This window comes from Puma concolor, chromosome B4, assembly GCF_028749965.1.
Source record: "Puma concolor isolate L17-30 chromosome B4, mPumCon1.1.hap2, whole genome shotgun sequence".
Classification (NCBI taxonomy): Eukaryota; Metazoa; Chordata; class Mammalia; order Carnivora; family Felidae; genus Puma; species Puma concolor.
Genome location: NC_141673.1, coordinates 7,139,574 through 7,158,639, shown reverse-complemented (window position 1 = coordinate 7,158,639; position 19,066 = coordinate 7,139,574). Strand labels below are relative to the sequence as shown.

The following is a 19,066-nucleotide window of genomic DNA, read 5'->3' as shown; positions in this document are numbered from 1 at the left end:
GGCTGGAAGCGGAGGAGTCCGGAGTGACCTGGGGATGAGCATGGAGCATGGAGAGCAAGGTCAGTGACCTGGCCTGGCTGAGAAATAAGTCTTCTCCGAAGGGCAGTCCTGGGATGGAGATCTAGGGTCCTGGGGACTGCGAATGAGCAAGGGGTTGCACCCACCTCCCAACAAAGCCCCGTCAAGGCCTGTGTCACCAGGGTGGGTGGCTGTGAGTGGCTGATGACCCAGGAACCTGATCTTTCGAGTCTTGGCAGGATCCATGACTCAGCACCCACCCCCCTTCCACCTCCCTCTACGCAGCTGCCAGATAGGCCCCGGGGCACCGTACCCCCAGTTGAGGGTGTGAGGGCTCTCTCCCCTAAAGCCACTGGGCCCTCACTGCAGGCAGGACCGTAGACTCTTGACTCTCTTCTGTCCTGGGGCTTCTGAGCCTTGGTTTCCTCAAAAGCCAGAAGAGCTAGTGAGGTGGGCCCTGTCACAGGTGAGAGCTGGGGGTTGGGGGGCCTCAGGGCGGCCCCGCGCGGCAGGAGGAAGATCTGAGACCATGAGCCTCCGGAGCAGAGCCCCTCCCTGCCAGCACACACGTTCATACCTTTCCTCTTCCCCACAGTGCCCTGCCTGCCGCTCATCAGGTTCACAGCGGCAGAGGACAGGAGTCCTAATCAGCGGGGTGACCTTGGCAAGTTACTTGGGTCTCAAAACCTCAATTTCCTCATCTGTAAAGCCACACACCCATAGGGCTTTTGCAAGGATTAAATAAAAGAAACAGCAATAGATGGTGGCCATTGTTATTAAAACAGCATATATATATATATATATATATATATATATATATATCATGCCCAGGGCACACAGGAGGGAAACAGAGGCCCAACTGGGTGGCTTTTGCTGAGGTCACACAGTGAGGGACATAACCCAGACCTCAACCTCCCAACCATCCCTGGCACAAAGGAACTCGCACCCAGGCTGCTGGCAATGCCCTGAGCCACAGCCAGCTATCCAGAGCCCACCTGGCAGGAAGGGGGAGCTGGCAATGCAAGCCTGTGTGAGCACCCCGGTGGGGTCATTGCCAAGGCTCTGCGTCCAGCATCCCCATCCCCTTTCCCCCCTACAGCAGCTACTGGGAGGAGGCTCCCCCATCCTGAGCACCAGCTGTCCACTTGGCCCACTGCCCACACCCATTAGGGGGGTGGCCCTGGACCAAGCTGGCCAAGTGGCCTGCAAGCCAGGTGCCGGCTCAGGGCCAGACCGTGTCAGTGAGAATCAGCTAGGTTTAACCAACTCAAGATGTAGAGTGACTGGCCGGAAGGGGCTCACCTCCAGTAAGGGGCATGGACCCTCCAGGGGGCCTCAGGCTCCCCACAGCCGTCTCCCCTGTGCTTGGGAGCTTCCAGGTGGCTGGGGCCCAAGCGCTCCCTCCCCCATGGCTCCCACTGGTATGGACATTAAGCTTGGCATTCAGCCCTGACTACCCTCTCCAGCCACCTCTCCCTGGCTCCCAGGACACTTGCCCGCCAGCTCTCAGGAGCAGTCCTTTGCTCTTGCACACGCTGTGCCCTCTGCCCGTACTGCCGTCTGTCCAGTCAATGACCAATGCTTCCACCATCCGTGCCTCTCAGAGCCAAGCTGGGGCTCCTTTATTCTCAGGGATGGGAGCCACAGAAAAGGCTTTATATTTACACGAGGAACCCTGGCCCTAAGGCCCCAAGGACAGAACCACTGGCCTCACCCAGTGGGCCCCTTCTTAGCCCTGCAGGCTCCAAGGCCCCAGTCCAGTTTGGGCAGGCATAAGGGCAGGCTGGCCTTCCACGGCCGGCGCCTCTCCTCCCCCACGGTATGGGCCCCGGGAACCGGCCCACGGCGGCCTCCAGGCAGATGAGGGCGCCCCAGAGATTGCGATGATTCGGGAGAACCAGCGGCTGTCTTCACACGGTGACCTCAGCTTTGCTGTTGGTGCTCAGGTGCCGGGGCCCGCGGCCTGCACTGCCGTAAAGTCCAGGGGGCTGCGGGCCGAAGGCCTCGGGCGGCTTCTCCACGCTGAACTGGCGCCTGGGCGCGTGGCCGGGCCGCCGGGGTGCGGGGGAGGCCTGAGCCGCCAGGTGGCCGCGGGGGGCGGGCCGGGCCAGGCGGCCGGCGATCCAGGCCTTGTAGTGGCCCGAAGGAGCAAGGCCGGCGGGGGGCGCGTAGCCCGGCGGGGCCCAGGGGCAGGCGTCGAGCAGCGCCGGCAAGTCCTCGCGAGGCCGCTGGGGCCGCGCCGGGACGGTCAGCGGGGCAGGTTCGGTTGCGGGGAACCGCTGGTAGAAGTCCGGCGGGGTGGCTTCTGCGGGGATAGTGGGGACGAGCCAGGGGGCGAGGTCAGGGCCAGGGGGCGGGGTCCCAGCGGCCCCGGGGCGGGGCAGGGAGAAGCCACGCCTCAGGGGCGGGGTCTAGCCCTCTCTTGGGTGGGACAGGAAAGTCAGGCCTCGCGGGCGGGACAGGCCCGGGACCCGCCTTGGGAGACGCGGGTTTTCACGCCCCGGGCTCGGTGGGGTACAGCCTGGTGGCCCGGCGAGGGTGCGCGACACAGCCGAGGCGTGGGAGCCGACTGGCTGCGTAGGCCCGATACAATATTTGGCTGGAGCGCTGACCCGCAAGGCTGGCAACTGTGGAACGCGAACCAGGACCCAAGCCTTGTCATCTAGGAGCTTGGATACCCGGGGCGCAGCGCCCGGCGCTCCCGCACAGACCTGGCCACTCACCTGCGGCCTTGAGCGCGGCTGCCTTGAGGGTGGCGTACTTGGCGTAGTCCCGCTGCAGCGTCATGCTGCCGCCGTCCTGCAGCCTGGGGCCACGCAGGGGTCCTGGTGTCGCTGACCCCAGGGGCACGTTGTTGGGGCGTTTCTTGTCTGGAGCGGGGAGGGGGAAGAGGAGAGCCGGCCTGCTGACAGGAGGACATTCTCCACCTGCACAACCACCTCTTCGCGGCCCCCTCCCCAGTGAGAACTTGGGGGATGGTTACTTGGGCGGGACTGAGAGCCAAACCTAACCTGATGGCAGAATCGCCAACGCCTGGAAAAGGGCCTGGCTCAGAATAACGCGATTAATAGCAGCCAGCCCTGGGGCGCCTGGGTGGCTCAGTCGATTGAGCCTCCGACTTCAGCTCAGGTCATGATCTCACAGCTCGTGAGTTCCAGCCCCGCATCGGGCTCTGTGCTGACGGCTGGGAGCCTGGAGCCTGCTTCGGATCCTGTGTCTCCCTCTCTCTCTGCCCCTAACCTGCTCACAGTCTGTCTCTGTCTCTCTCAAAAATAAATAAACATTTAAAAATTTAAAAAAAAATAGCAGCCAGCCCTGAGTGGGTGCTAGCCTGATGGATGACTCCTCAGCATGTTCAGCTTGGGCCAGGCATCGGGTCCCAGGACCTGCTTCTCAGGAGATGGAGTTAACGTCTGAAAATTAGAACCCATACAGGGGAGGGGAGCGGGATTGCTGCCTCACCGGCAAGAGCCCAAGAGGGAGGCTCCAGCCTGGAGGAAAAGGCCCACAGGCGTCCATAGGCTGGTGCGAAGCTGACCCCGGGGCACTGAGCCAAGGCCTAGAACCACAGCCTGATTCCAGATCCCTGAATCTGGAAGCTTCCTCACAGAGTCCCCTTGACCGGAAGCTGCTGGACACCTCAGAGGGTCTCCCTCCACCAAGGGGAGCTGACCGGCTTGCCCAGCCCCGACTCACACGCCTGCAGAGGCAGGCAGCTCGTTCCAATTGTGAAAGAGCTAAGAGCCTCTTACCCCTCAACACACCCCTTCCTCTGCTCCCAGGCCTGTGCTGTGGATCCACATATGCTGGCCCACCAGCTTGCACACCTGTGTTCTTGGGGGAGCCCCTGGGGAGGCCATCCCCCATCTGCACCTGGACACAGCTACCCAGAGGTGGGCCCAGAGGTGGAGGCAGTGGCTCCTGGGGGTCCGGCTGCTTCAGAAGTTCTGTCAGTGTCCTGTGGGGAAAGAGTGATGAGAGGCAGTCCCCCCAACCTCCTGCTTCCCCACTGGCCAGGCCTTGGCCTACCCAAGGCCAGCCCTCCCACCACTGTCACCCTTTCAACCCATCTGGCCCCCCTTCTTCCCTGTGATTGTTCTCACACATCTAGTTTCCACTGTCAGGCATGACCTGTGGCCCCAACACATGGCCACTTCCAGAGCAGGTGAGGAAACTCTAATGGGATCACATGTCACCAGGGCTACCTTGTTTTCCAAAGACTCCCCCGCTCCCAGAGTCCATTCTCCAAGACCCTCCGAGTGGAGCCTCCTCTCCCAATGAAAGCTCTTCAAGTGCATCAGCCTCCTGGACTTTGCTTGCACTGCTCCCTGGGCCAACAATCTTTTCCTCCATCTCGTTCTGCAAAACTCCTACTTATGCTTCAAACCCCACCAGAATCCCTCCTCTTCCAGGAAGCCTTCCTGATCTGCTTAACCTAATTCCCTTCCTGCAGCAGGGGCTTCTGCCGAGTCCCGGGACAAAGCTGTCACACAGGCTCGGAGGGGAGAACAGACGTAAGGGGAGGGAGGAGCCAGGAGAGCCCAGGGTGGAAGCCTAGCACCAAAGACTATGTGACCTTGGGCAGCCACCTGCCCGGTACCAGGACACCCAGCCCCACCCAGCTGTGACAGCGTCTGACTGAGCCTTCCCTGCAGACAGCCAGACACAGCCTTCAGGCCAGCTGCCTTTGGTGCCCAGAATCCATGATTTTCTTCTGGCTCACTCTGACCTTCCCACCTCGGCGGGGCGGGGTGGGGGAGACCGAGGTGCTGAGGACTCAGATGGCTGATTCATGAAGAAGCACACGAGAGGTGCGACACCTAGGGTAGGTACTGTTTGGCTGAAAGCCTCCTAGTCCTGCCCACTCCTCAGCTGCCCACCCGTGTGGCCTCATCTCTGTGCAAGCCCGCACCTGCCAGCTCTCCCAAACACCTGAGTAATTTTCATGCCGCTGGGCCTCTGCACAAGCTTTCTCTAGGGACAGACTCCAATTCCCTTCTAAGCCCTCTGAGCTGGAGGGGTGCTGACCGTCGACCTCAACACGGCAGAATTAAGGGTGAGACTGGGGGAGAGGGCAGGGGTTCAGCACATGCCCACACATGAGCTCAAGTTGGGCTTCAGGTCTCCCCAGAGGAGAAAAAAGAGGGCATATGGGAGCTGAAGCCCAGACAGAGGAAGGGACTGGCCTAGGCCACACAGCACATCGGGAGTGGGCCAGCTCTTCCTAAAGCATCACCAGACCTGCTTCACTGTCCCCTGTGGATGAAGTGGGTTCTAGGTGGACACATCAGCTAGACTGCCCAAGCCACCGCTCTACACCACCATGGCCCTCAGCTCCTGCTGCCCCGTTGTAATCAAGGACATGCCCTGTCTTCTCCTCCTGGCCCTGCATGAGGGACTCCAAACTCAGGGCCTGCCCCCGTAGCATCCAGAAGCCAGGATGAGAGCCTCCACATCGCCAGAGGCAGCACAGTAGCTGAGGCCAGCACCCCCCAGCTCTGCCCTACAGCTGTCTAGTAGGGGGTGGGCTAGGTGGTCTGGGAGACAGAGGTGCTGTGGAGTGCCTAGGAAGCCCTCATCCCCTGCCCCTCAAGTCTATGAGGTGGGAAGCACCCAGGCCTGGGGGGCTTCTATTGTCACCTCTAAATACCAGCCTGTCGCGTATCCAAAAGGAGCCCAGATCTGGGTAGGTGAGGCGGGCACAGGCCCCAAGACATGGGGGTGGCTGGGGGGATGTGAGTGTGTGAGTGTGTGGGTGTCGGTGAGAGTTTCAGGGTGAGGACACAGAATCCCAGAGTCCCCATTCTAGCTGAGAAAGGGAACCCAGGTCCTATAGACCCCGCTTCACACAAAGCTCAGACTCAGCCAGCACCCGTCCTGGCCTCAGCAGCAACAAATCTGTGTCCCCCACGTTTCAGACCTCTTTCTACACAGGGAGAGACCCTGACGCTTGCCTGGGGTGGGGGGGGGGGGTGGGGGGGGGTACTGAGTAGCGCAGATTGGAGAGGCCTTCTCCCCAGGGAAAGAAGGTCAGGCCTGAGTCACAGCTATGGGGGTGGGGATGAGGGTGGGGATGGGAGGGAAGTGGAAGGAGAGGCGAAAAAGTGGAGAAAGAAGCAAGAGGAGGGAGACCCAAGAGAGCTACAGAAAATGCCCCATCCTTCTCTTTCCTACTCTGGGGACCTAGGACGCCCTATGCTATGGCCCCCACCCGGTACTAGTGGGACTCAGGCCCCAGACCCCCTTTCTTGGGTGCGGTTTTTGTGCCCTCTGTCCGGGGCGATCAGTCCAGAGGAGGAGGGAGCCGCGGGAGAGGGCGGCTCCGCACCCAGCTCCCTCCGGAAGGTCAAGGGGAGACGGTATCAGCTGTCTCCCTCCACGAAGTGGGGGGCGGGGGCAGCGGATGGGGGGAGAATAATAGACCTGGCGACTGAGAGCGGAAGTAAAAACCAGGAGGAGGGTGCCGCTGAGAGGACCAGAATTTACAGACGGGCGGGAAGGATGAAGGCTGGCGAGGGGGCGCCCACCCTTCGGGAAGGACCTTCCAGGAGGGGCGGGCGGGGACCCGGGCCCCGGCTGGCGCGCGCTCACCTGGTGACGGTGCGCCGCGCGCGCGGGCTGTGCGCCCTCTCCAGGCCCAGGCGCGCCCCGATGCCGGCCAGCACGAGCAGCGCGGCGACGCCGCACACCGCGTAGACGGCCGTGTGGCTGCGCTCGCGGCCCGGGTCCCGGGGCGCGGCGGCGTCGCGGGCACGCGCGGGTGGCCGGCCCGTCTGCACCCAGGCCGGCGTGTCGTAGTTGGAGCAGCGGCTCTGGTCCAGGCGCCGGGGTCCGTCGTGGCAGCAGAAGCGGTAGCCGCACGTGCCGCAGCAGAAGCTGTAGGCGCCCGAGCTGCAGTTGAAGGGCGGGTCCCACTGGCCCATCACGTCGTAGTAGCCCCGGCAGCGGTCGCCCCCGGCCGGGGCCGCCGTGCCGGGCGCCGCGGGCTCCTGCGCCTCGGGGGCGCCCGCGCGGCCCGACGGCGGCCGCGCCAGCAGCAGCGCCAGCCCGAGCGCGAGCCGGAGTCCCGGCCGGCCGCCGCCGCGCAGCCCCCGCGCCCCGGCCCGCTCCATCGGGCCCGCGCCTTCGGCTACAGCGCCCGGCCCATGGCGGCGCGCCGCGGCTCCCTCCCGCCGGGCCTCCGGGCCAGCTCCTCCGCGCCCTCAGGGACCGCGCTGGCCCCGCCGCCCGGGCGCTGGCTCCGCCGGGCGCCTCCCCGGCCGTCACCTTCCTCCTCGGACCCCGGAGCCGGGCGGGCTGGGCCGGGAGCTCGCCGGGCCGCACCTCCAGTGGGCGCGTCCTCCGCCCACACTCACTTCGGACCCGAGCCGGCAGTCCTCGCCCCGGGCCGCCCCCCGGGCCGGGCAGCGAGTCCTCCCTCGCCCGCGCGCGGTCCCCGGCCTCTCCCCCGCCTGGCGGGTGTGCGTGGCCCGGGCCCGGCGGGGGCGGCGGGCCGCCCGACTCCGCTGCCTTCCCGCCGCCCGCTCCGCGCTGCCCGCGCTCTGGCTGCGGCTCGGGCTCCGCGCGGGCTCGGGCGGGCGGGCGGGGGAGGGAGGGAGCGAGGGAAGGAGGGCGGGAGGGCGGGAGGCAGAGCCGGGGGAGGAGCGCGGCCGCCGCGAGGGGAGGGAGGGGGCGCGGCGGGGCCCCGCACAGCCCGGGCGCCCCGCCGGGGACCCTCCCCGAAGGCGTCCCCGAAACATTCCTCGGAACTAGGAGCCCCAGACCCTTCAGTTTATGACTCTCGGGACTGTTACTTCGGACACAGGCCCGCGTGAACGCGCCTCTGTTTCACAGGTGCGGGGACTTAGGGGACAGAGAGGCCCCCGGAGGGGGTCGTTGCCGCCCCCGCCCCTCTTCCTCCTTCCCATTCTTGCTGTCAGTTCTGACCGAGACTGAAGGGTGACATGTGGCAGGCCCTTGGCCCTCTCTGCGCCTCGATGTTCCCGCCTCTCAAATGGGAAGAAAATCCCGAGCGGAGCCGCTGCAGAAGGACAAGTGCCGCCTACGTGCCGCCTGGAGCACCGCCTTAACCCCGGGGCGCGCCCCCTGGCCCCAGAAGCTCTTGGACCCTGGGTTGGGGTCCTGGGGTGTCCCCGCTTCTATGGCGATGGGCATGGCCTGGTCCGCGTTCTCCCAGGAGCGCTTCGCTACCCCAGGTGTGAGGGAGAGAAGATTGGGCTGGACTTGGACCCAGAAGAGGGGGCGGGACCGGGTCAGGGGGCGGGGCCATCGGCCGGCCCTCCGCCCCGTCCCCCGAAGGATGCTCTAGTCCTCTGGCCAGCGCGGGGGAAGGGGGTGGAAGGAGGTCCGGAGCTTGGATCTATCACGGAGCCGTCCCTTGGCGTTTTCAAGTTGGGTTTAACTGGAAAATGTGACCGAGCGGTGGCGCCTTGCTTCTCTCTGCCTCAGTTTCTCATCTTAACATCAAAACTTTTCCGGAACGGGGGGTGCGGATTCATAATGCGCCTCTTCCAGGAGGCAAGGGTCAATATGGTGCCTCCCACTGTCCAGACGAGATCGTCAGGAGACCGAGGGCTGGGCGTCCAGTTCGCCCCGGTGTTCCCACACAGCACCGTATCTGCTGAATGAATGAATGAAGTGACTTCAGTCTTTAGTTTTTGTAAAATGAAGAATTCGGGCTCCTAGGGTTCTCCTGCTCCTCTTTGCATCATGTCTTAACTCAGCGACTGGGATCAGCTTATAAAAGTGGAGGAAGTGGAGGGAGGAAGAGGGAGAAGGATTTACATTTAAAGGAGGATCAAGTCCTTGTGTTGCCGAGATGAGGGGCTGACAGGCTAATTTCAGGTATTAGTGGCTGAGATGCCGTCCCGCTCAGGGGCATTCCTTGCGCCCTGTCCAAAGACAGCCTGCTCCCTCCCCCTTCAGCCACAACGCACACTCTTCTGATCCAGGTGGGAAGACCCTACCCCCTTAGAAGACTATGTTACAATTTTAGAGACAAAATAGATAAGCAAAGGAATGAAATGCAATTGCCTTAATCCCATCACCAGGGGCACTAAAATATGCCCCATTTTACATACTGTTTTTCAGTGACTGGTCTTTAGTTTACTTTCTGCTGTCAAACTTTCCGTTTGTTATTCAGCTTAGAACTTGTCGCTATATTTTCTGGTGCAGACTTTCCTGCTTCCTCTGGGAGTGGTAGTCCTAGAAATGCACAAACTGTCAGATTTGTATCAGCGCCCGCCCCACACTGCTAAGCTGCCCTCTGGGTCACTGGGGCTTTGGGGTGACTGCTTCTTCCCCCTTCCCCGCCCTGTTTCTGGGCACTATGTTTAAAGAGGTTTGTCTCTGCCCGCCTGGCACTGTGGCCTCTTCCCAGGTAGGATGACCCCACTTGGCCCTGAACTCCTAATGCTCTTCCCTGAGTCATGTCCCCTCCCTGGGCCCCTCTCTTACCCCACTGTCCTGCAACATCAGGTGCTCCACTGACCTTCCGCCCCACGTTGATTGCCATCAGGTCCACCCCACGTTGATTGCCATCTCCATTTGTCCAGTGAAGGAGCTGGATGCTGGATTCCATTTCCCCCACCCCCACCCCAGGACTGATGTCCAACCTCCAGCTCCTCCCCACACCCATGGCTTCTTCTCTATCCAAGTCTGGTTCAGTGGTCAGCCAGCAACCATAGGTGCCTACATCTACTGGACCCATGTCAGGCACTTAATGCCCTCTTCATACGAACATACAGCCTTGGGGGTGGGGAGGGGGAACAGGAGAAGAAGACAAATGCAGAGACAGACCACAGCTGACTGGTTGAGTCCTGGGATCTGGCCATTCATTTGCATGGCACTGCCTCTCAGGTGCCCGGACATTTGCTGGGCGAGGGGATCTAGAAATGGAGCAGCTCAGCTGAAGACTGACCCCTTTGCCCAGGTGGTCCTCCCTGGACGCTGGGGTCTCTCTCCACAGCACAGCACCAGAGCACCTGCCTCTTGTTTCCTCTGCCTGCCCCCCCACCCCCACCAAGCCTGTGTCACCAAAAATCGCCCATTGATCCAGGCTTAAAATAACCCCTGGCATCTGCAGCGAGCCCCACGGGGCGGGCAGAGGAGCCCGTGTGTCTCTGTGCCTGAAGGGCACCCGCCCCGCCCCCAGCTCTGAGTTCTGGCAGCTTGAGTGTGAGGGTGTCTAAATGTGCTCGCGAATGTGAGCCAGAGTGCATGTCTGGTGCGAGCATGATTACGAGGGCCTTCCTTCCACCATGGGCATGTGAGTACACACGTGTGTTAGTGTGGATGCCCCTGTGCACACATGTTCTTCCTACGCTGCTGAGCCCTTGCCTGGTGCCTGGCTCTGGCTGTGCAAGGCTCAAGGTCTTGAGAGGTCACGGACATTAGGGAAAGCCTGGGATGGGCCTCGGTGTCTCCATTTTAGACTGTGGGTCAGTGACCAGTCTGCCCAGTGGTGGGCCAGGGAATTGGAATCTCCTAGAGACAAACCCAAGACCCAGAGAGGGGAAATGATTTGCTGTGACTGGCACACGGCCAGGAAGGGCCAGGGTCTGGCTTGGAACCTTCGCTGTGAGGCCCAAACCTACTGTCTGGCCAGTTTAGTATAAAAAGAGAGAGCAGCTGGAGGACCCCAGCCCAGAGCCCAGGGAAGTGCTCCTACACCCTGATAACACACTCAATGTGCCCTGACTCTTACAGGATCCCCCGGGCCTGCCACACGCTGTTCTCTCTTCCTGGAATGCCTTTTCAGCCCCTCACACAGACAGTGCCTATTTATCCTTCATTTTGGAGCCAGACTAATGTGGGTTGGAATTCCTGCTCTAATATGGCCATTCAACCTTTCTAGGCCTCAGTTTTCTCATCTGCAAGATGGGCTGCTAGCACCTCTTCAGCAGGGCTGCAGGGAGAAGCCAAATGGGCCCCAGATGGAGAAACACCGGGTCCATGCAGTCGGGTGGGGGCTCCCACTGCAGCCATGCTGAGATGACGGTTGCCACTCTGGGTGCCATCCACGAGCCTCAAAGGCACATTCCCAAGCCCGTTTTGTTTTCATTTCTTCCATGAAGGAGGGTTACCTAAAAAGCAGATTCTAGAGAACTAAGGACTTGCTGCTAACACAGATGCCTATGCCAGTGCCGGGAGGGGGTCGGGAGGGGAGGGCTCCTGGCTCCTTTGTCTCCCCGAGAGGCAGCTCGTGACTCAGGCTCCAGCTGCCTGTGGGAGGGAGGGGGCACCCAGGCTGAGGTCGCCAGGGAGCGGCATGAGTGGGGGGACGATGGAAGTGGTGCGGGGAGCTGGGGTGTAGCCTCCCGTCCCGCCGCACCTTCTCCCTGACCCTCCCCTCCCCTGCCTCGGAGTCACGCTCAGGACATCACAGCTGGAATTACCTGAATTACCCGCATTACTCTCCCCCTGCAGGGCCCTCCAAAGGCCCCAGTGAACATGCAAATCTGGAGCTGGCCACTAAGGACAGGGCTCAGCGGAGGCCACACAGCGCGTCCACCCACCTGGAACAGGCCCGCCCTGTCCCGCGCCGGCCTGCCCGGTCCTGGACACGATTCTAAAGTCGGCTCCTGGCCCGAGGTGGGGGAGGCGTTTTGCGCTCCTCCACATAGACATTTCGCCCCAAAGTCGGGGCCATGCCCTGCATCCAAGGCCTCTCCTGGCACGGGACACACGTGAGGACGGGAGCCCCGCGTGAGCGTGGAGGTGCGGGGTTTGGAGAGGGCGCTGTGGGTCTTGGTCCCGCCGTTCACCGGGTCCCGCCCTTTCTCCCCGCCCCTCGGCCTGGAGCCCCCTCCTGCTACTTGCCCTGGCCCCGCCCCTTCCCTACTCCCTTGAGACTCGGGGTCCCTCAGCCCCTCCTCTCTCCCCGACCCCGCCCTCAGCCGCGCCTCTCGTCCTGGTCCCACCCTCTCCGTCCCGCAGCCCAGCTCCCCGAGCCAGGCGGCCGGCGGCGGTCGAGGTGCCACCTGCTGGGCTGACCGCAGGAGTCGCGGAGAGAGACTTTCACCTGCCCTGGAGTCGCTGTCATCTTCCTAGATCCCAGACTCTCTGCAGCTCAAGGGAAGGAGGAGATGTTCAGAGGCCCTCTGGGCCCCGGGACCCCTGTAGCGTCCCCAGGGCAGCTTCCCCCCTACAGAGCCCCGGGAAAGAGCTTGGGCTGGGAACGTGGTCATGTGTCTTCCTGGCTCCTCCCTGACCCTTTTTCTTCGCGTGACCCTGGGCAGTCGTTCCTACCCGGCCCTCACCCTCAGCACCAGGTCAGGACCAGGCAGCTGGGGAGAGGGCACAGCTTGGAGAGAGGTCAGATTTCAGCCCTGAGTGAGGAAGAATGTGGCCTGAGCCACCCACAAAAGAGCAAATGGGAGTGAGTTCCCACCCTGTGCCAGAGGAGTGCCAGAAGGGTCCCGGAGGCTCTCAGAGGGAACGGGACAGGGAATGGTGAGACGCTACATGGTGTGGCTGGAGAAGCACCTGGGTTCCCTGAGGATGGGTGCCCTTATGTGCCAAGAAGATTCTGAGCCTCACCTGGCACTCAGAGGCCATGGTGCCCAACCCTCTAGCTCCCCCCGCCCCTGTGGCCTGCTTCCTGACCCCTTCTGTGCCCTCTCCTCTGTACCTTTTTCCGCAGTCCCTTGGGCCAGGAATGCCCATCCTCTGCTCCATTCCAGTAGGAAAATTGGGCAAGACTCAGGGCATACCTCCCACGGTCCAAAGCATGCTCTAGACGCTGGATTAATGACCTCCCTGCTTGGGGCATTGCCGGGGTCTGGCAGGGATCACCAGCCCTGTCCCTGTGTCTCACTCCATCTCTCCCACTGCACTAGGACCTATTGGTGGGGCCTGAGGCCACCCTCCAGGTATTGCCCAGAATGGCCCTGGCACAGAGCGGGTGTGTTTGGATCTGGTGTGATCAGTGGGACAGTGAATGGATGAGCGGTGGGAGTGGTAACTGCCGAGACTAGAGCTTCAGACCAGCTCTGGGAAACTAGCTTTCCAGGAGAATTTCTGAGGGTTGGGGGCTCCGGACAGGAAGTGTCTGCGTCCCAGGGAAGGATGGGATGGAGGCACTCCAGGATGAGGACCCGACTTGCCACATGACCTCTTTAATCTCGGACAGCTGGTTGGCCCTTGGGCTCCATTTAGAAGACGAGACGGGCTCAGAGAGATGCCACCAGCTTCTAAAGGCAAGGGCTGTGTGGGTCCATCCTTGCTGAGACAGCGGGAGGTAAGGGGTCAAGTCCTTCCTCCCTGGCCTCCCCAGCTGGGCCTCCCCACCCCCACCAGGAGCCCAGAGCCCAGGGCTGCTGGGCAGGAAGTGAAAAGTGCCTGCAGGAAGCCCCAGGAGGAACTGAGACTTGAGCCAACCCCGCCTCCACCTGCCTGGGCCCTGGGGACCCCGGGGAAACCAGACCCTCCTTCAGGAAAAACTGGCCAGAAACACAGGCTTGGGGGAGGGGCAGCTGGTTCCCACCCAACAAGCAGTTTTTCCAAAGTCTATCTTGAGTGCCTCTTACAGCCAAAAGAGACCAGTTGGGAAAGAAATCTTTGAGTAGTGATGAAAACAAGACGTAAAGCCTGGAATCAATCCCTGGAGTCAGCACTCCCAAGGAGGGCACCTGGGCCAATGACCTTCTGGACAGGGACAGGAGCCTGGGTATGGCCCAGCTTCACCACTGCTTAGTGGCAGCTTGGGCCAGATCCCTTCATCTCCCGGGCCTCGTTTTTCCTATCTGCAAAATGGGACATCTATCCCTGTTCATGGACATGAACAGAATTTAGATTTTCAGGAAATCAGATTTTCGGCAGATCAATTCAACCAACAGGGGCCATAAAAAAACTCGGGCAAAGATTTATGTCGAGGAGGTACTCCTGCCTCAGCTACAATAGCAAAAACCAAAATCAACCAAAGGCTCAAGCGGAAAACTTTACAAATATTGAAAATCTTGTTTGCAAAGTATTTGAAGACAAGAGAAAACTCACCAAATATGGCAGCCAAGATATGAATTTATGTAATTACAATTACATAGAGAACCCACCGGTTATGGGTCATTTCTCCATAGACTCCACCCTGGATCACTGTCGAACTTTCCAAAATGTCAACAAATCAGGTCTCGATTTTGTTTTTAGGTTTATTTATTTATTTTGAGAGAGAGACAGAGAGAGTGACTGGGGGAGGGCCAGAGAGAGAGGGAGAGTGAGAATTCCCAAGCATGCCGACAGCATGGAGCCCGATGTGGGGCTTGAACCCATGAACTGTGAGATTGTGACCTGAGCAGAAACCAAGAGTCAGATACTTAACCGACTGAGCCACCCAGGCGTCCCTTTTTTTTCTAAAGAAAAAAACAAAACACAAAAACCTTTTTTAAAGCAAATACCCATGCCCTCCTCCAGGTGCTGTCATTAAGGTCAAATGCAGTAACTTCATGAAGACTCCTTCGAAAGCACTGCCCGGACAGAGAGCCAGGGACTAGAAACCCCTGGGCGGTGGGGTCCCTGACTGGGGCCTGGGGGAGACTGGCCCCCTCTTTGCCCGCCTCTCCCCCCGCCTCTGCTCCCGGTTCTTCTCCCAGGAAACTTGCTTCTTCTGGGCCTCAATTTCTTCATCTATAAAATGGAGGGAGGTGGGGGTAAGGATTCTTTAAGGTTCTTTCCAGTTCTTCTCCTCTAAGGGCCATAAGCCCAGAGGAGCACTTTGCATCCAACCCCCCATTTTTCAGAAACGGAAACCGAGACCAGAGGGGAAGCTGGGGTTTGACTGGGACACAGCGGTGCCAGAGGTTTGCATGTCTGGACCCCAGAGGGGTTTTACCCACTTGTTTTACCTCCAGGGCCCGGTCCCCCACTGCGGTGGAAAAGGTGAGTGGGAGGTAGGAGCGGCCAGGAGGAACAGCTCAGACTCCCCGATCCCGAGTTGAAGGGGACTGGATGTCTGGGCCTGCTTCCCACCCTCCTGCCTCCCGCCAGCCACCTGACCTTACCCCAGCCACCTGGCAGCCTGCGGGTAGGGGCACTTGGGATGCATTCAGGGAGGGAGTGGCTAGGAAGACTTCAGTGTGAAGGTCAGGGTCCTGGAGGCTCCAGACCATCTTCTGGGCTGAGCAGGGGGGTGGGCAGGAAGGGTGAAGGTCTGCCAGGAAGGTCAGGGAGAGGCGGGCGGAAAGCATCTGATGCGTGCAACAGAGCATGGCCAAGGCTCTCCAGTGAGACAAGATGGTACCCAAAACTCCGTCTTCTGACTCCTAGTCCACGCTTCTTGTGAGGGCGCTAAGCGGTGACAAGTCCCAAGGACTGTCCAATCCGGTCAGGAGTTTCTAACCCTGTGTTGGAGGGCCGGTAGGAGAGGCAGCACCTGACCAAGTGTAGCATAGTCCACAACTAGAGGAGATGGTCTCAGCCTCGGGCCGCAGAGCAGGGGGCACTGCTGTCGGAGGAGCAATTCCCCTAGGACAATGGGTGATCCCAGGGGCTGGCATAGAATGGCCAAGTGACCCCAGCACTTGGGGCCTAGCTTGAGGAGGGTGGACCACAGACAGAGGGGAGCTCAAGGGACATCCAGTCCTGCTGGTTCAAGGCCACAGCCCCGCTCTGGCTTCTGAACAAAGGAACCTCTTGCAGGTTCTGGGCCTTTCCCTAGGTACAGCTGAGTGTGCCTTGAAGGCAGCTGGGACCCCAGGTGGGGTCTCTGGGGAGATTTTCGGCAGTGTGCCTTCATCATGAGTTTGCAGTCTAGCCCCAGAGGGGCTGTATGCCTCCTCTCACGGTGCAAGCTGGGGGCTCTGGAAGCTGCTACGAGGGTGAAAAAGGCATCTTAGGTCCTAGAAGACTGGGCCAAGCGCAGGGTTGACCCTGGGGTACAGATACCCGAGAATCAGCGCAATCCAGGCTCTTTGTCAAAATCACCTTCTATTAAACCCTGAAGCAAACCCCTCAGTTGGTTACTCATCGCTGCCATTTGCATCAGCTTTAAAGCAGGACAGCTCCGAGAGCAAGTATTAAAGAAATACAACACCAAGCTACAAATTAAGCATCCTCCTACTCAATCATTTTCCTAGATTCATTCTGGCTTACGGTGGCTTCCCTGCACTTAAAGAAAAACCTCCTACACAGAGTGCTCCAGCCACACAAAGGCACAGGAGCTCAGCCACCACCTTCGACGGCGGCCAGAGATGGTCTGGTTTTAAGCCACACGCTAACATGCCATACAACGCGCTGCAGTCTGAACTCTGCGGTCTGTAGTCTGTGGTTCTGCAGGGTTAGCTGGGGAGCAGCCAGGTTCCCAGAAAAGGGGCAGGTGGGCACTGCAGTCAAGAGCCGAATCCAACCTCCAGGCCCCTGGCTGACAGCTCACGGGGAGGACAGGGGCCGCTTCCTGCCCCCTCCGTCGCTACTGTTGCTCAGGGCCAGCAGTCTTGGTGGTCACCAGCTCAGTGGAGCCCAGCTCTGTGGCTGGCACAGGGACGCTGTGGGCAGGTGGGGTGTTGGCTGGGTCTTCTCTGGGTGGAGGCCAGACGGGAGCTGTGGCATCGAGGGGTTTCGGGGGATGGATGATGACATCGTCCAGGGGCTCTGGTGGGGGGGGGGCAGGGAATACAAGGTCAGGGTTGCATCATAGCCTTCCCCCACCCCCCTCCTGTTCTGGAAGCTCCAATGGAGAGATAAGTCATGAACCACCCCCTGCAGGGGTGGGGAGGGGCGGCACGTGATGGGCCCTCAGGACAGGAAGCGCAGAGGGCGCTGGCAAAGCGGGGAGCGCAGGGGGAAGGGAGAAGTGTGGGAGCCCTGTGTCTCTTGCTCAGAGGGCTCTGGGAGGCTACAGCTGTGTCCCTCCCTCCGACTCAGCCTGAGGTCCTCAGAGCCCGCCCTGGTGCCCCGCGCACCGCCCCCCCCCCCACCTCCCCCTTTCCACACTGCCCCGGGGTCCAGTCTCCCACCCACTGCCCCCACTCCCGCAGAGCTCACCGTGCGGGTGCGGGTCCGGGTCCCCCGGGGGAGCCGCCGCGCGCAGGCGCCGCCGCCGCCGCCGCCGCCACCTCCAGCTCAGCAGGCCCACCAGAACCAGGGCCAGCGCCAGCCCCAGCAGGGCGGGGGCGCCGAAGAGCAGCGCGGGCAGAGGCAGCGCGGCCTCGGCCTCGGTCTCGGCGGCGGCCCCCGCGCCCACCGACTCCTGCGGCTGCAGCGCGGTCCCCGGCGCCAGGCTGCCAGGCCCGGCTGCTGGCGGAGCGGACGGGGAGAGAGAGCAGGGGGCAGGGGGCAGGGACGGCCGGGGAGGGGGGGGGGTCGGGAGGAGGCGAGGCTGGGCCGGGGAGGGGAGGGAGGGCCGGGCGGGGTGGACAGGGGAAGGGAAAGAGAGGGGGCGGTGAGGGCCACGTGGTGACCGCTGGTCCCCATCCAGGTCCCTGCTTACGGCCCCCCATCGACCCAGTCGCCCCCTCCCCACCCATCCTGGGGCAGATGGGGGCTGTCCCTGGGGCTCTGGCAGCGGTGGGACAGCGGTAGCAGGAACCTCCTCCCCCTCCCCAGGGCTGCCTCGCTGACCAGCTGGCAGAGCGGGTCGACTCTTACCCGGTCCGGGTTCTGGCGTCCGGAGGAGCCTGCAGTCCACGCACTTTCGGACCAGAGGGTCAAAGCACTTGTCCACCACACACTTGGTGGGGGCTGACCCCTCCCTGCCCCGCAGGCTCCTGGCACCTCTCCTCTGGCTGCCCATGCTGCCTCGCACACAGCCGGGACTGAGTCTGGCTTCAGCAGCCAGAGGAGGAAACCGGGAGGGGCCCACCCACTGTGCCCCGCCCTCCGGCCTGCTGGGGTGGGACCACTCTCCACCAGGGCCCCGAGGCCCTGCACCCCACACCTTCTCTTCTACCTGTGGTTCCTCCATTCAACCACTCAACCATCACCCCCAGATGCTGGGCGGGCCACCCTCTGCTGGGCGCTGGGACCGTGCTGGGCTCAAGATGGGGGCCTTCTCTTGGACAGCAAAGGATGGGCCCCTGTAGTCAGGACACAGACCTCTGGGTGGCCTCCCCTGTCCTCCTCCCCAAGGCCAGCCCACAGCCCCAGACAATCCCCAACCCCCATGTCCCCCCCACCTCACCTGCCTCCTCTTCTGGGGGAATTTCCTGCTCTTCCAGGGCAGAGCGGGTTCAGTTCTTCGAATGTTAGGGAAAGACAGTGCCTCGCAGCAGCAGACATGGAGAGAGAGGGAGGCTTTGTAGAGGAGGTGATGAGGAGGAGGTGTTCGCCAGATGGAGGGGGGTCTAGGGGAGCATAACAATTGACGGGCCCAGGGAGTTCTGGATTAGAAGGCTGGGCCCTCAACTGAGGGCTAAGGAGCTTTGGCTGAGGGCACTGGGGAACCAACCGTGCAGGACTTTAAGCAGAGAGTGTCATAGTCAGATCTGCGTGATAGTGGGGACCCTCTGGCTGGAGTAGAGAGCACAGTCAGGATAGGGGGAGGGTAGCCGAGGGTTCGAGGACAGACAGCTCCGTCTCCAGATCCTAGGCAGGAGAGAGACTCAGACGGACAGATGAACAGACAGACCAAGACCCCATGGGCAGCCTGCCCATCCCAACTCCTTTCCCCAGGGCTGTGTGTATCCTGGCCTGCTTGCCACTGTGTCTCACGGAGGTCCCCTCTGTCTGTCTCTATTCTCCAGTGTTTGGGTTCCCCCACCTGTCTGTCATCCACGTCTCTCTCAGATTGAGCGTCAGACATACGCACAGGCCCCCTCTGCCTTCCTTGACACCTGCTGCCCCTTCCCTGCGGGCAGGGGCTGGCAGAGAGCCTCAGCACGGATGTGGTGGGCCATACCAGACCCCTAAGCACTCAGGTCTGGGGTGGGGGGGCACAGAGGCAGGAATTACTGTCCAGGGGACAGGGCAAGGGCTTGGGGGCAGGAGTAGATCTTTAGCAGCTGCAAGGGTGTAGGGAAAGCTTCCAGGCAGAGACTGGCAAGGGCAAAGGCAGAGAGAGGTGAGAGGGGACAGCATGGCCGCTGCCTCAGGGGATGCTGCAGAAGGACGGCGGGGGGGG

The 19,066-nt window shown here is 61.6% G+C and overlaps 2 protein-coding genes across 4 annotated transcripts; both read right to left on the bottom strand.

The window, feature by feature from the left end:
- Positions 1-1,612: 1,612 nt before the first annotated feature.
- Positions 1,613-7,592, bottom strand: SHISA8 (shisa family member 8). 2 transcript variants are annotated; one of them, XM_086712149.1, is made up of 4 exons: positions 6,610-7,592; positions 3,771-3,976; positions 2,742-2,888; positions 1,613-2,323 (listed from the first exon to the last, which is right to left on the bottom strand). In XM_086712149.1, exons 1-4 carry the CDS (start codon positions 7,128-7,130, stop codon positions 1,929-1,931), a joined length of 1,269 nt encoding a protein of 422 aa, XP_086568275.1. In that variant the 5' UTR covers positions 7,131-7,592; the 3' UTR covers positions 1,613-1,928. The 2 variants fall into 2 exon arrangements, with proteins under 2 accessions (XP_086568275.1, XP_086568276.1); XM_086712150.1 differs by having other exon boundaries at positions 3,846-3,976; positions 6,610-7,586.
- Positions 7,593-14,144: 6,552 nt separating this feature from the next.
- Positions 14,145-19,066, bottom strand: TNFRSF13C (TNF receptor superfamily member 13C). Of its 2 annotated transcripts, none has more exons than XM_025927031.2 (4): positions 18,128-19,066; positions 17,596-18,023; positions 16,993-17,244; positions 14,145-16,599 (listed from the first exon to the last, which is right to left on the bottom strand). In XM_025927031.2, exons 2-4 carry the CDS (start codon positions 17,909-17,911, stop codon positions 16,418-16,420), a joined length of 750 nt encoding a protein of 249 aa, XP_025782816.2. In that variant the 5' UTR covers positions 17,912-18,023; positions 18,128-19,066; the 3' UTR covers positions 14,145-16,417. The 2 variants fall into 2 exon arrangements, with proteins under 2 accessions (XP_025782816.2, XP_086568270.1); XM_086712144.1 differs by having other exon boundaries at positions 16,993-17,241.

Coding starts and splice junctions, on each gene's coding strand:
- SHISA8 (XM_086712149.1), bottom strand. CDS start 7,130: ATGGAGCGGGCCGGGGCGCGGGGGCTGCGCGGCGGCGGCCGGCCGGGA. Junction 2,889..3,770: donor AGGAAGGGGTGTGTTGAGGG/GTAAGAGGCTCT, acceptor TCCCCGCTCCAG/ACAAGAAACGCCCCAACAAC. Junction 2,324..2,741: donor AGCCGCGCTCAAGGCCGCAG/GTGAGTGGCCAG, acceptor CTATCCCCGCAG/AAGCCACCCCGCCGGACTTC.
- TNFRSF13C (XM_025927031.2), bottom strand. CDS start 17,911: ATGGAGGAACCACAGGTAGAAGAGAAGGTGTGGGGTGCAGGGCCTCGG. Junction 17,245..17,595: donor GACGCCAGAACCCGGACCGG/GTAAGAGTCGAC, acceptor CCGCTCCGCCAG/CAGCCGGGCCTGGCAGCCTG. Junction 16,600..16,992: donor CCCGGACCCGCACCCGCACG/GTGAGCTCTGCG, acceptor CCCCCCCACCAG/AGCCCCTGGACGATGTCATC.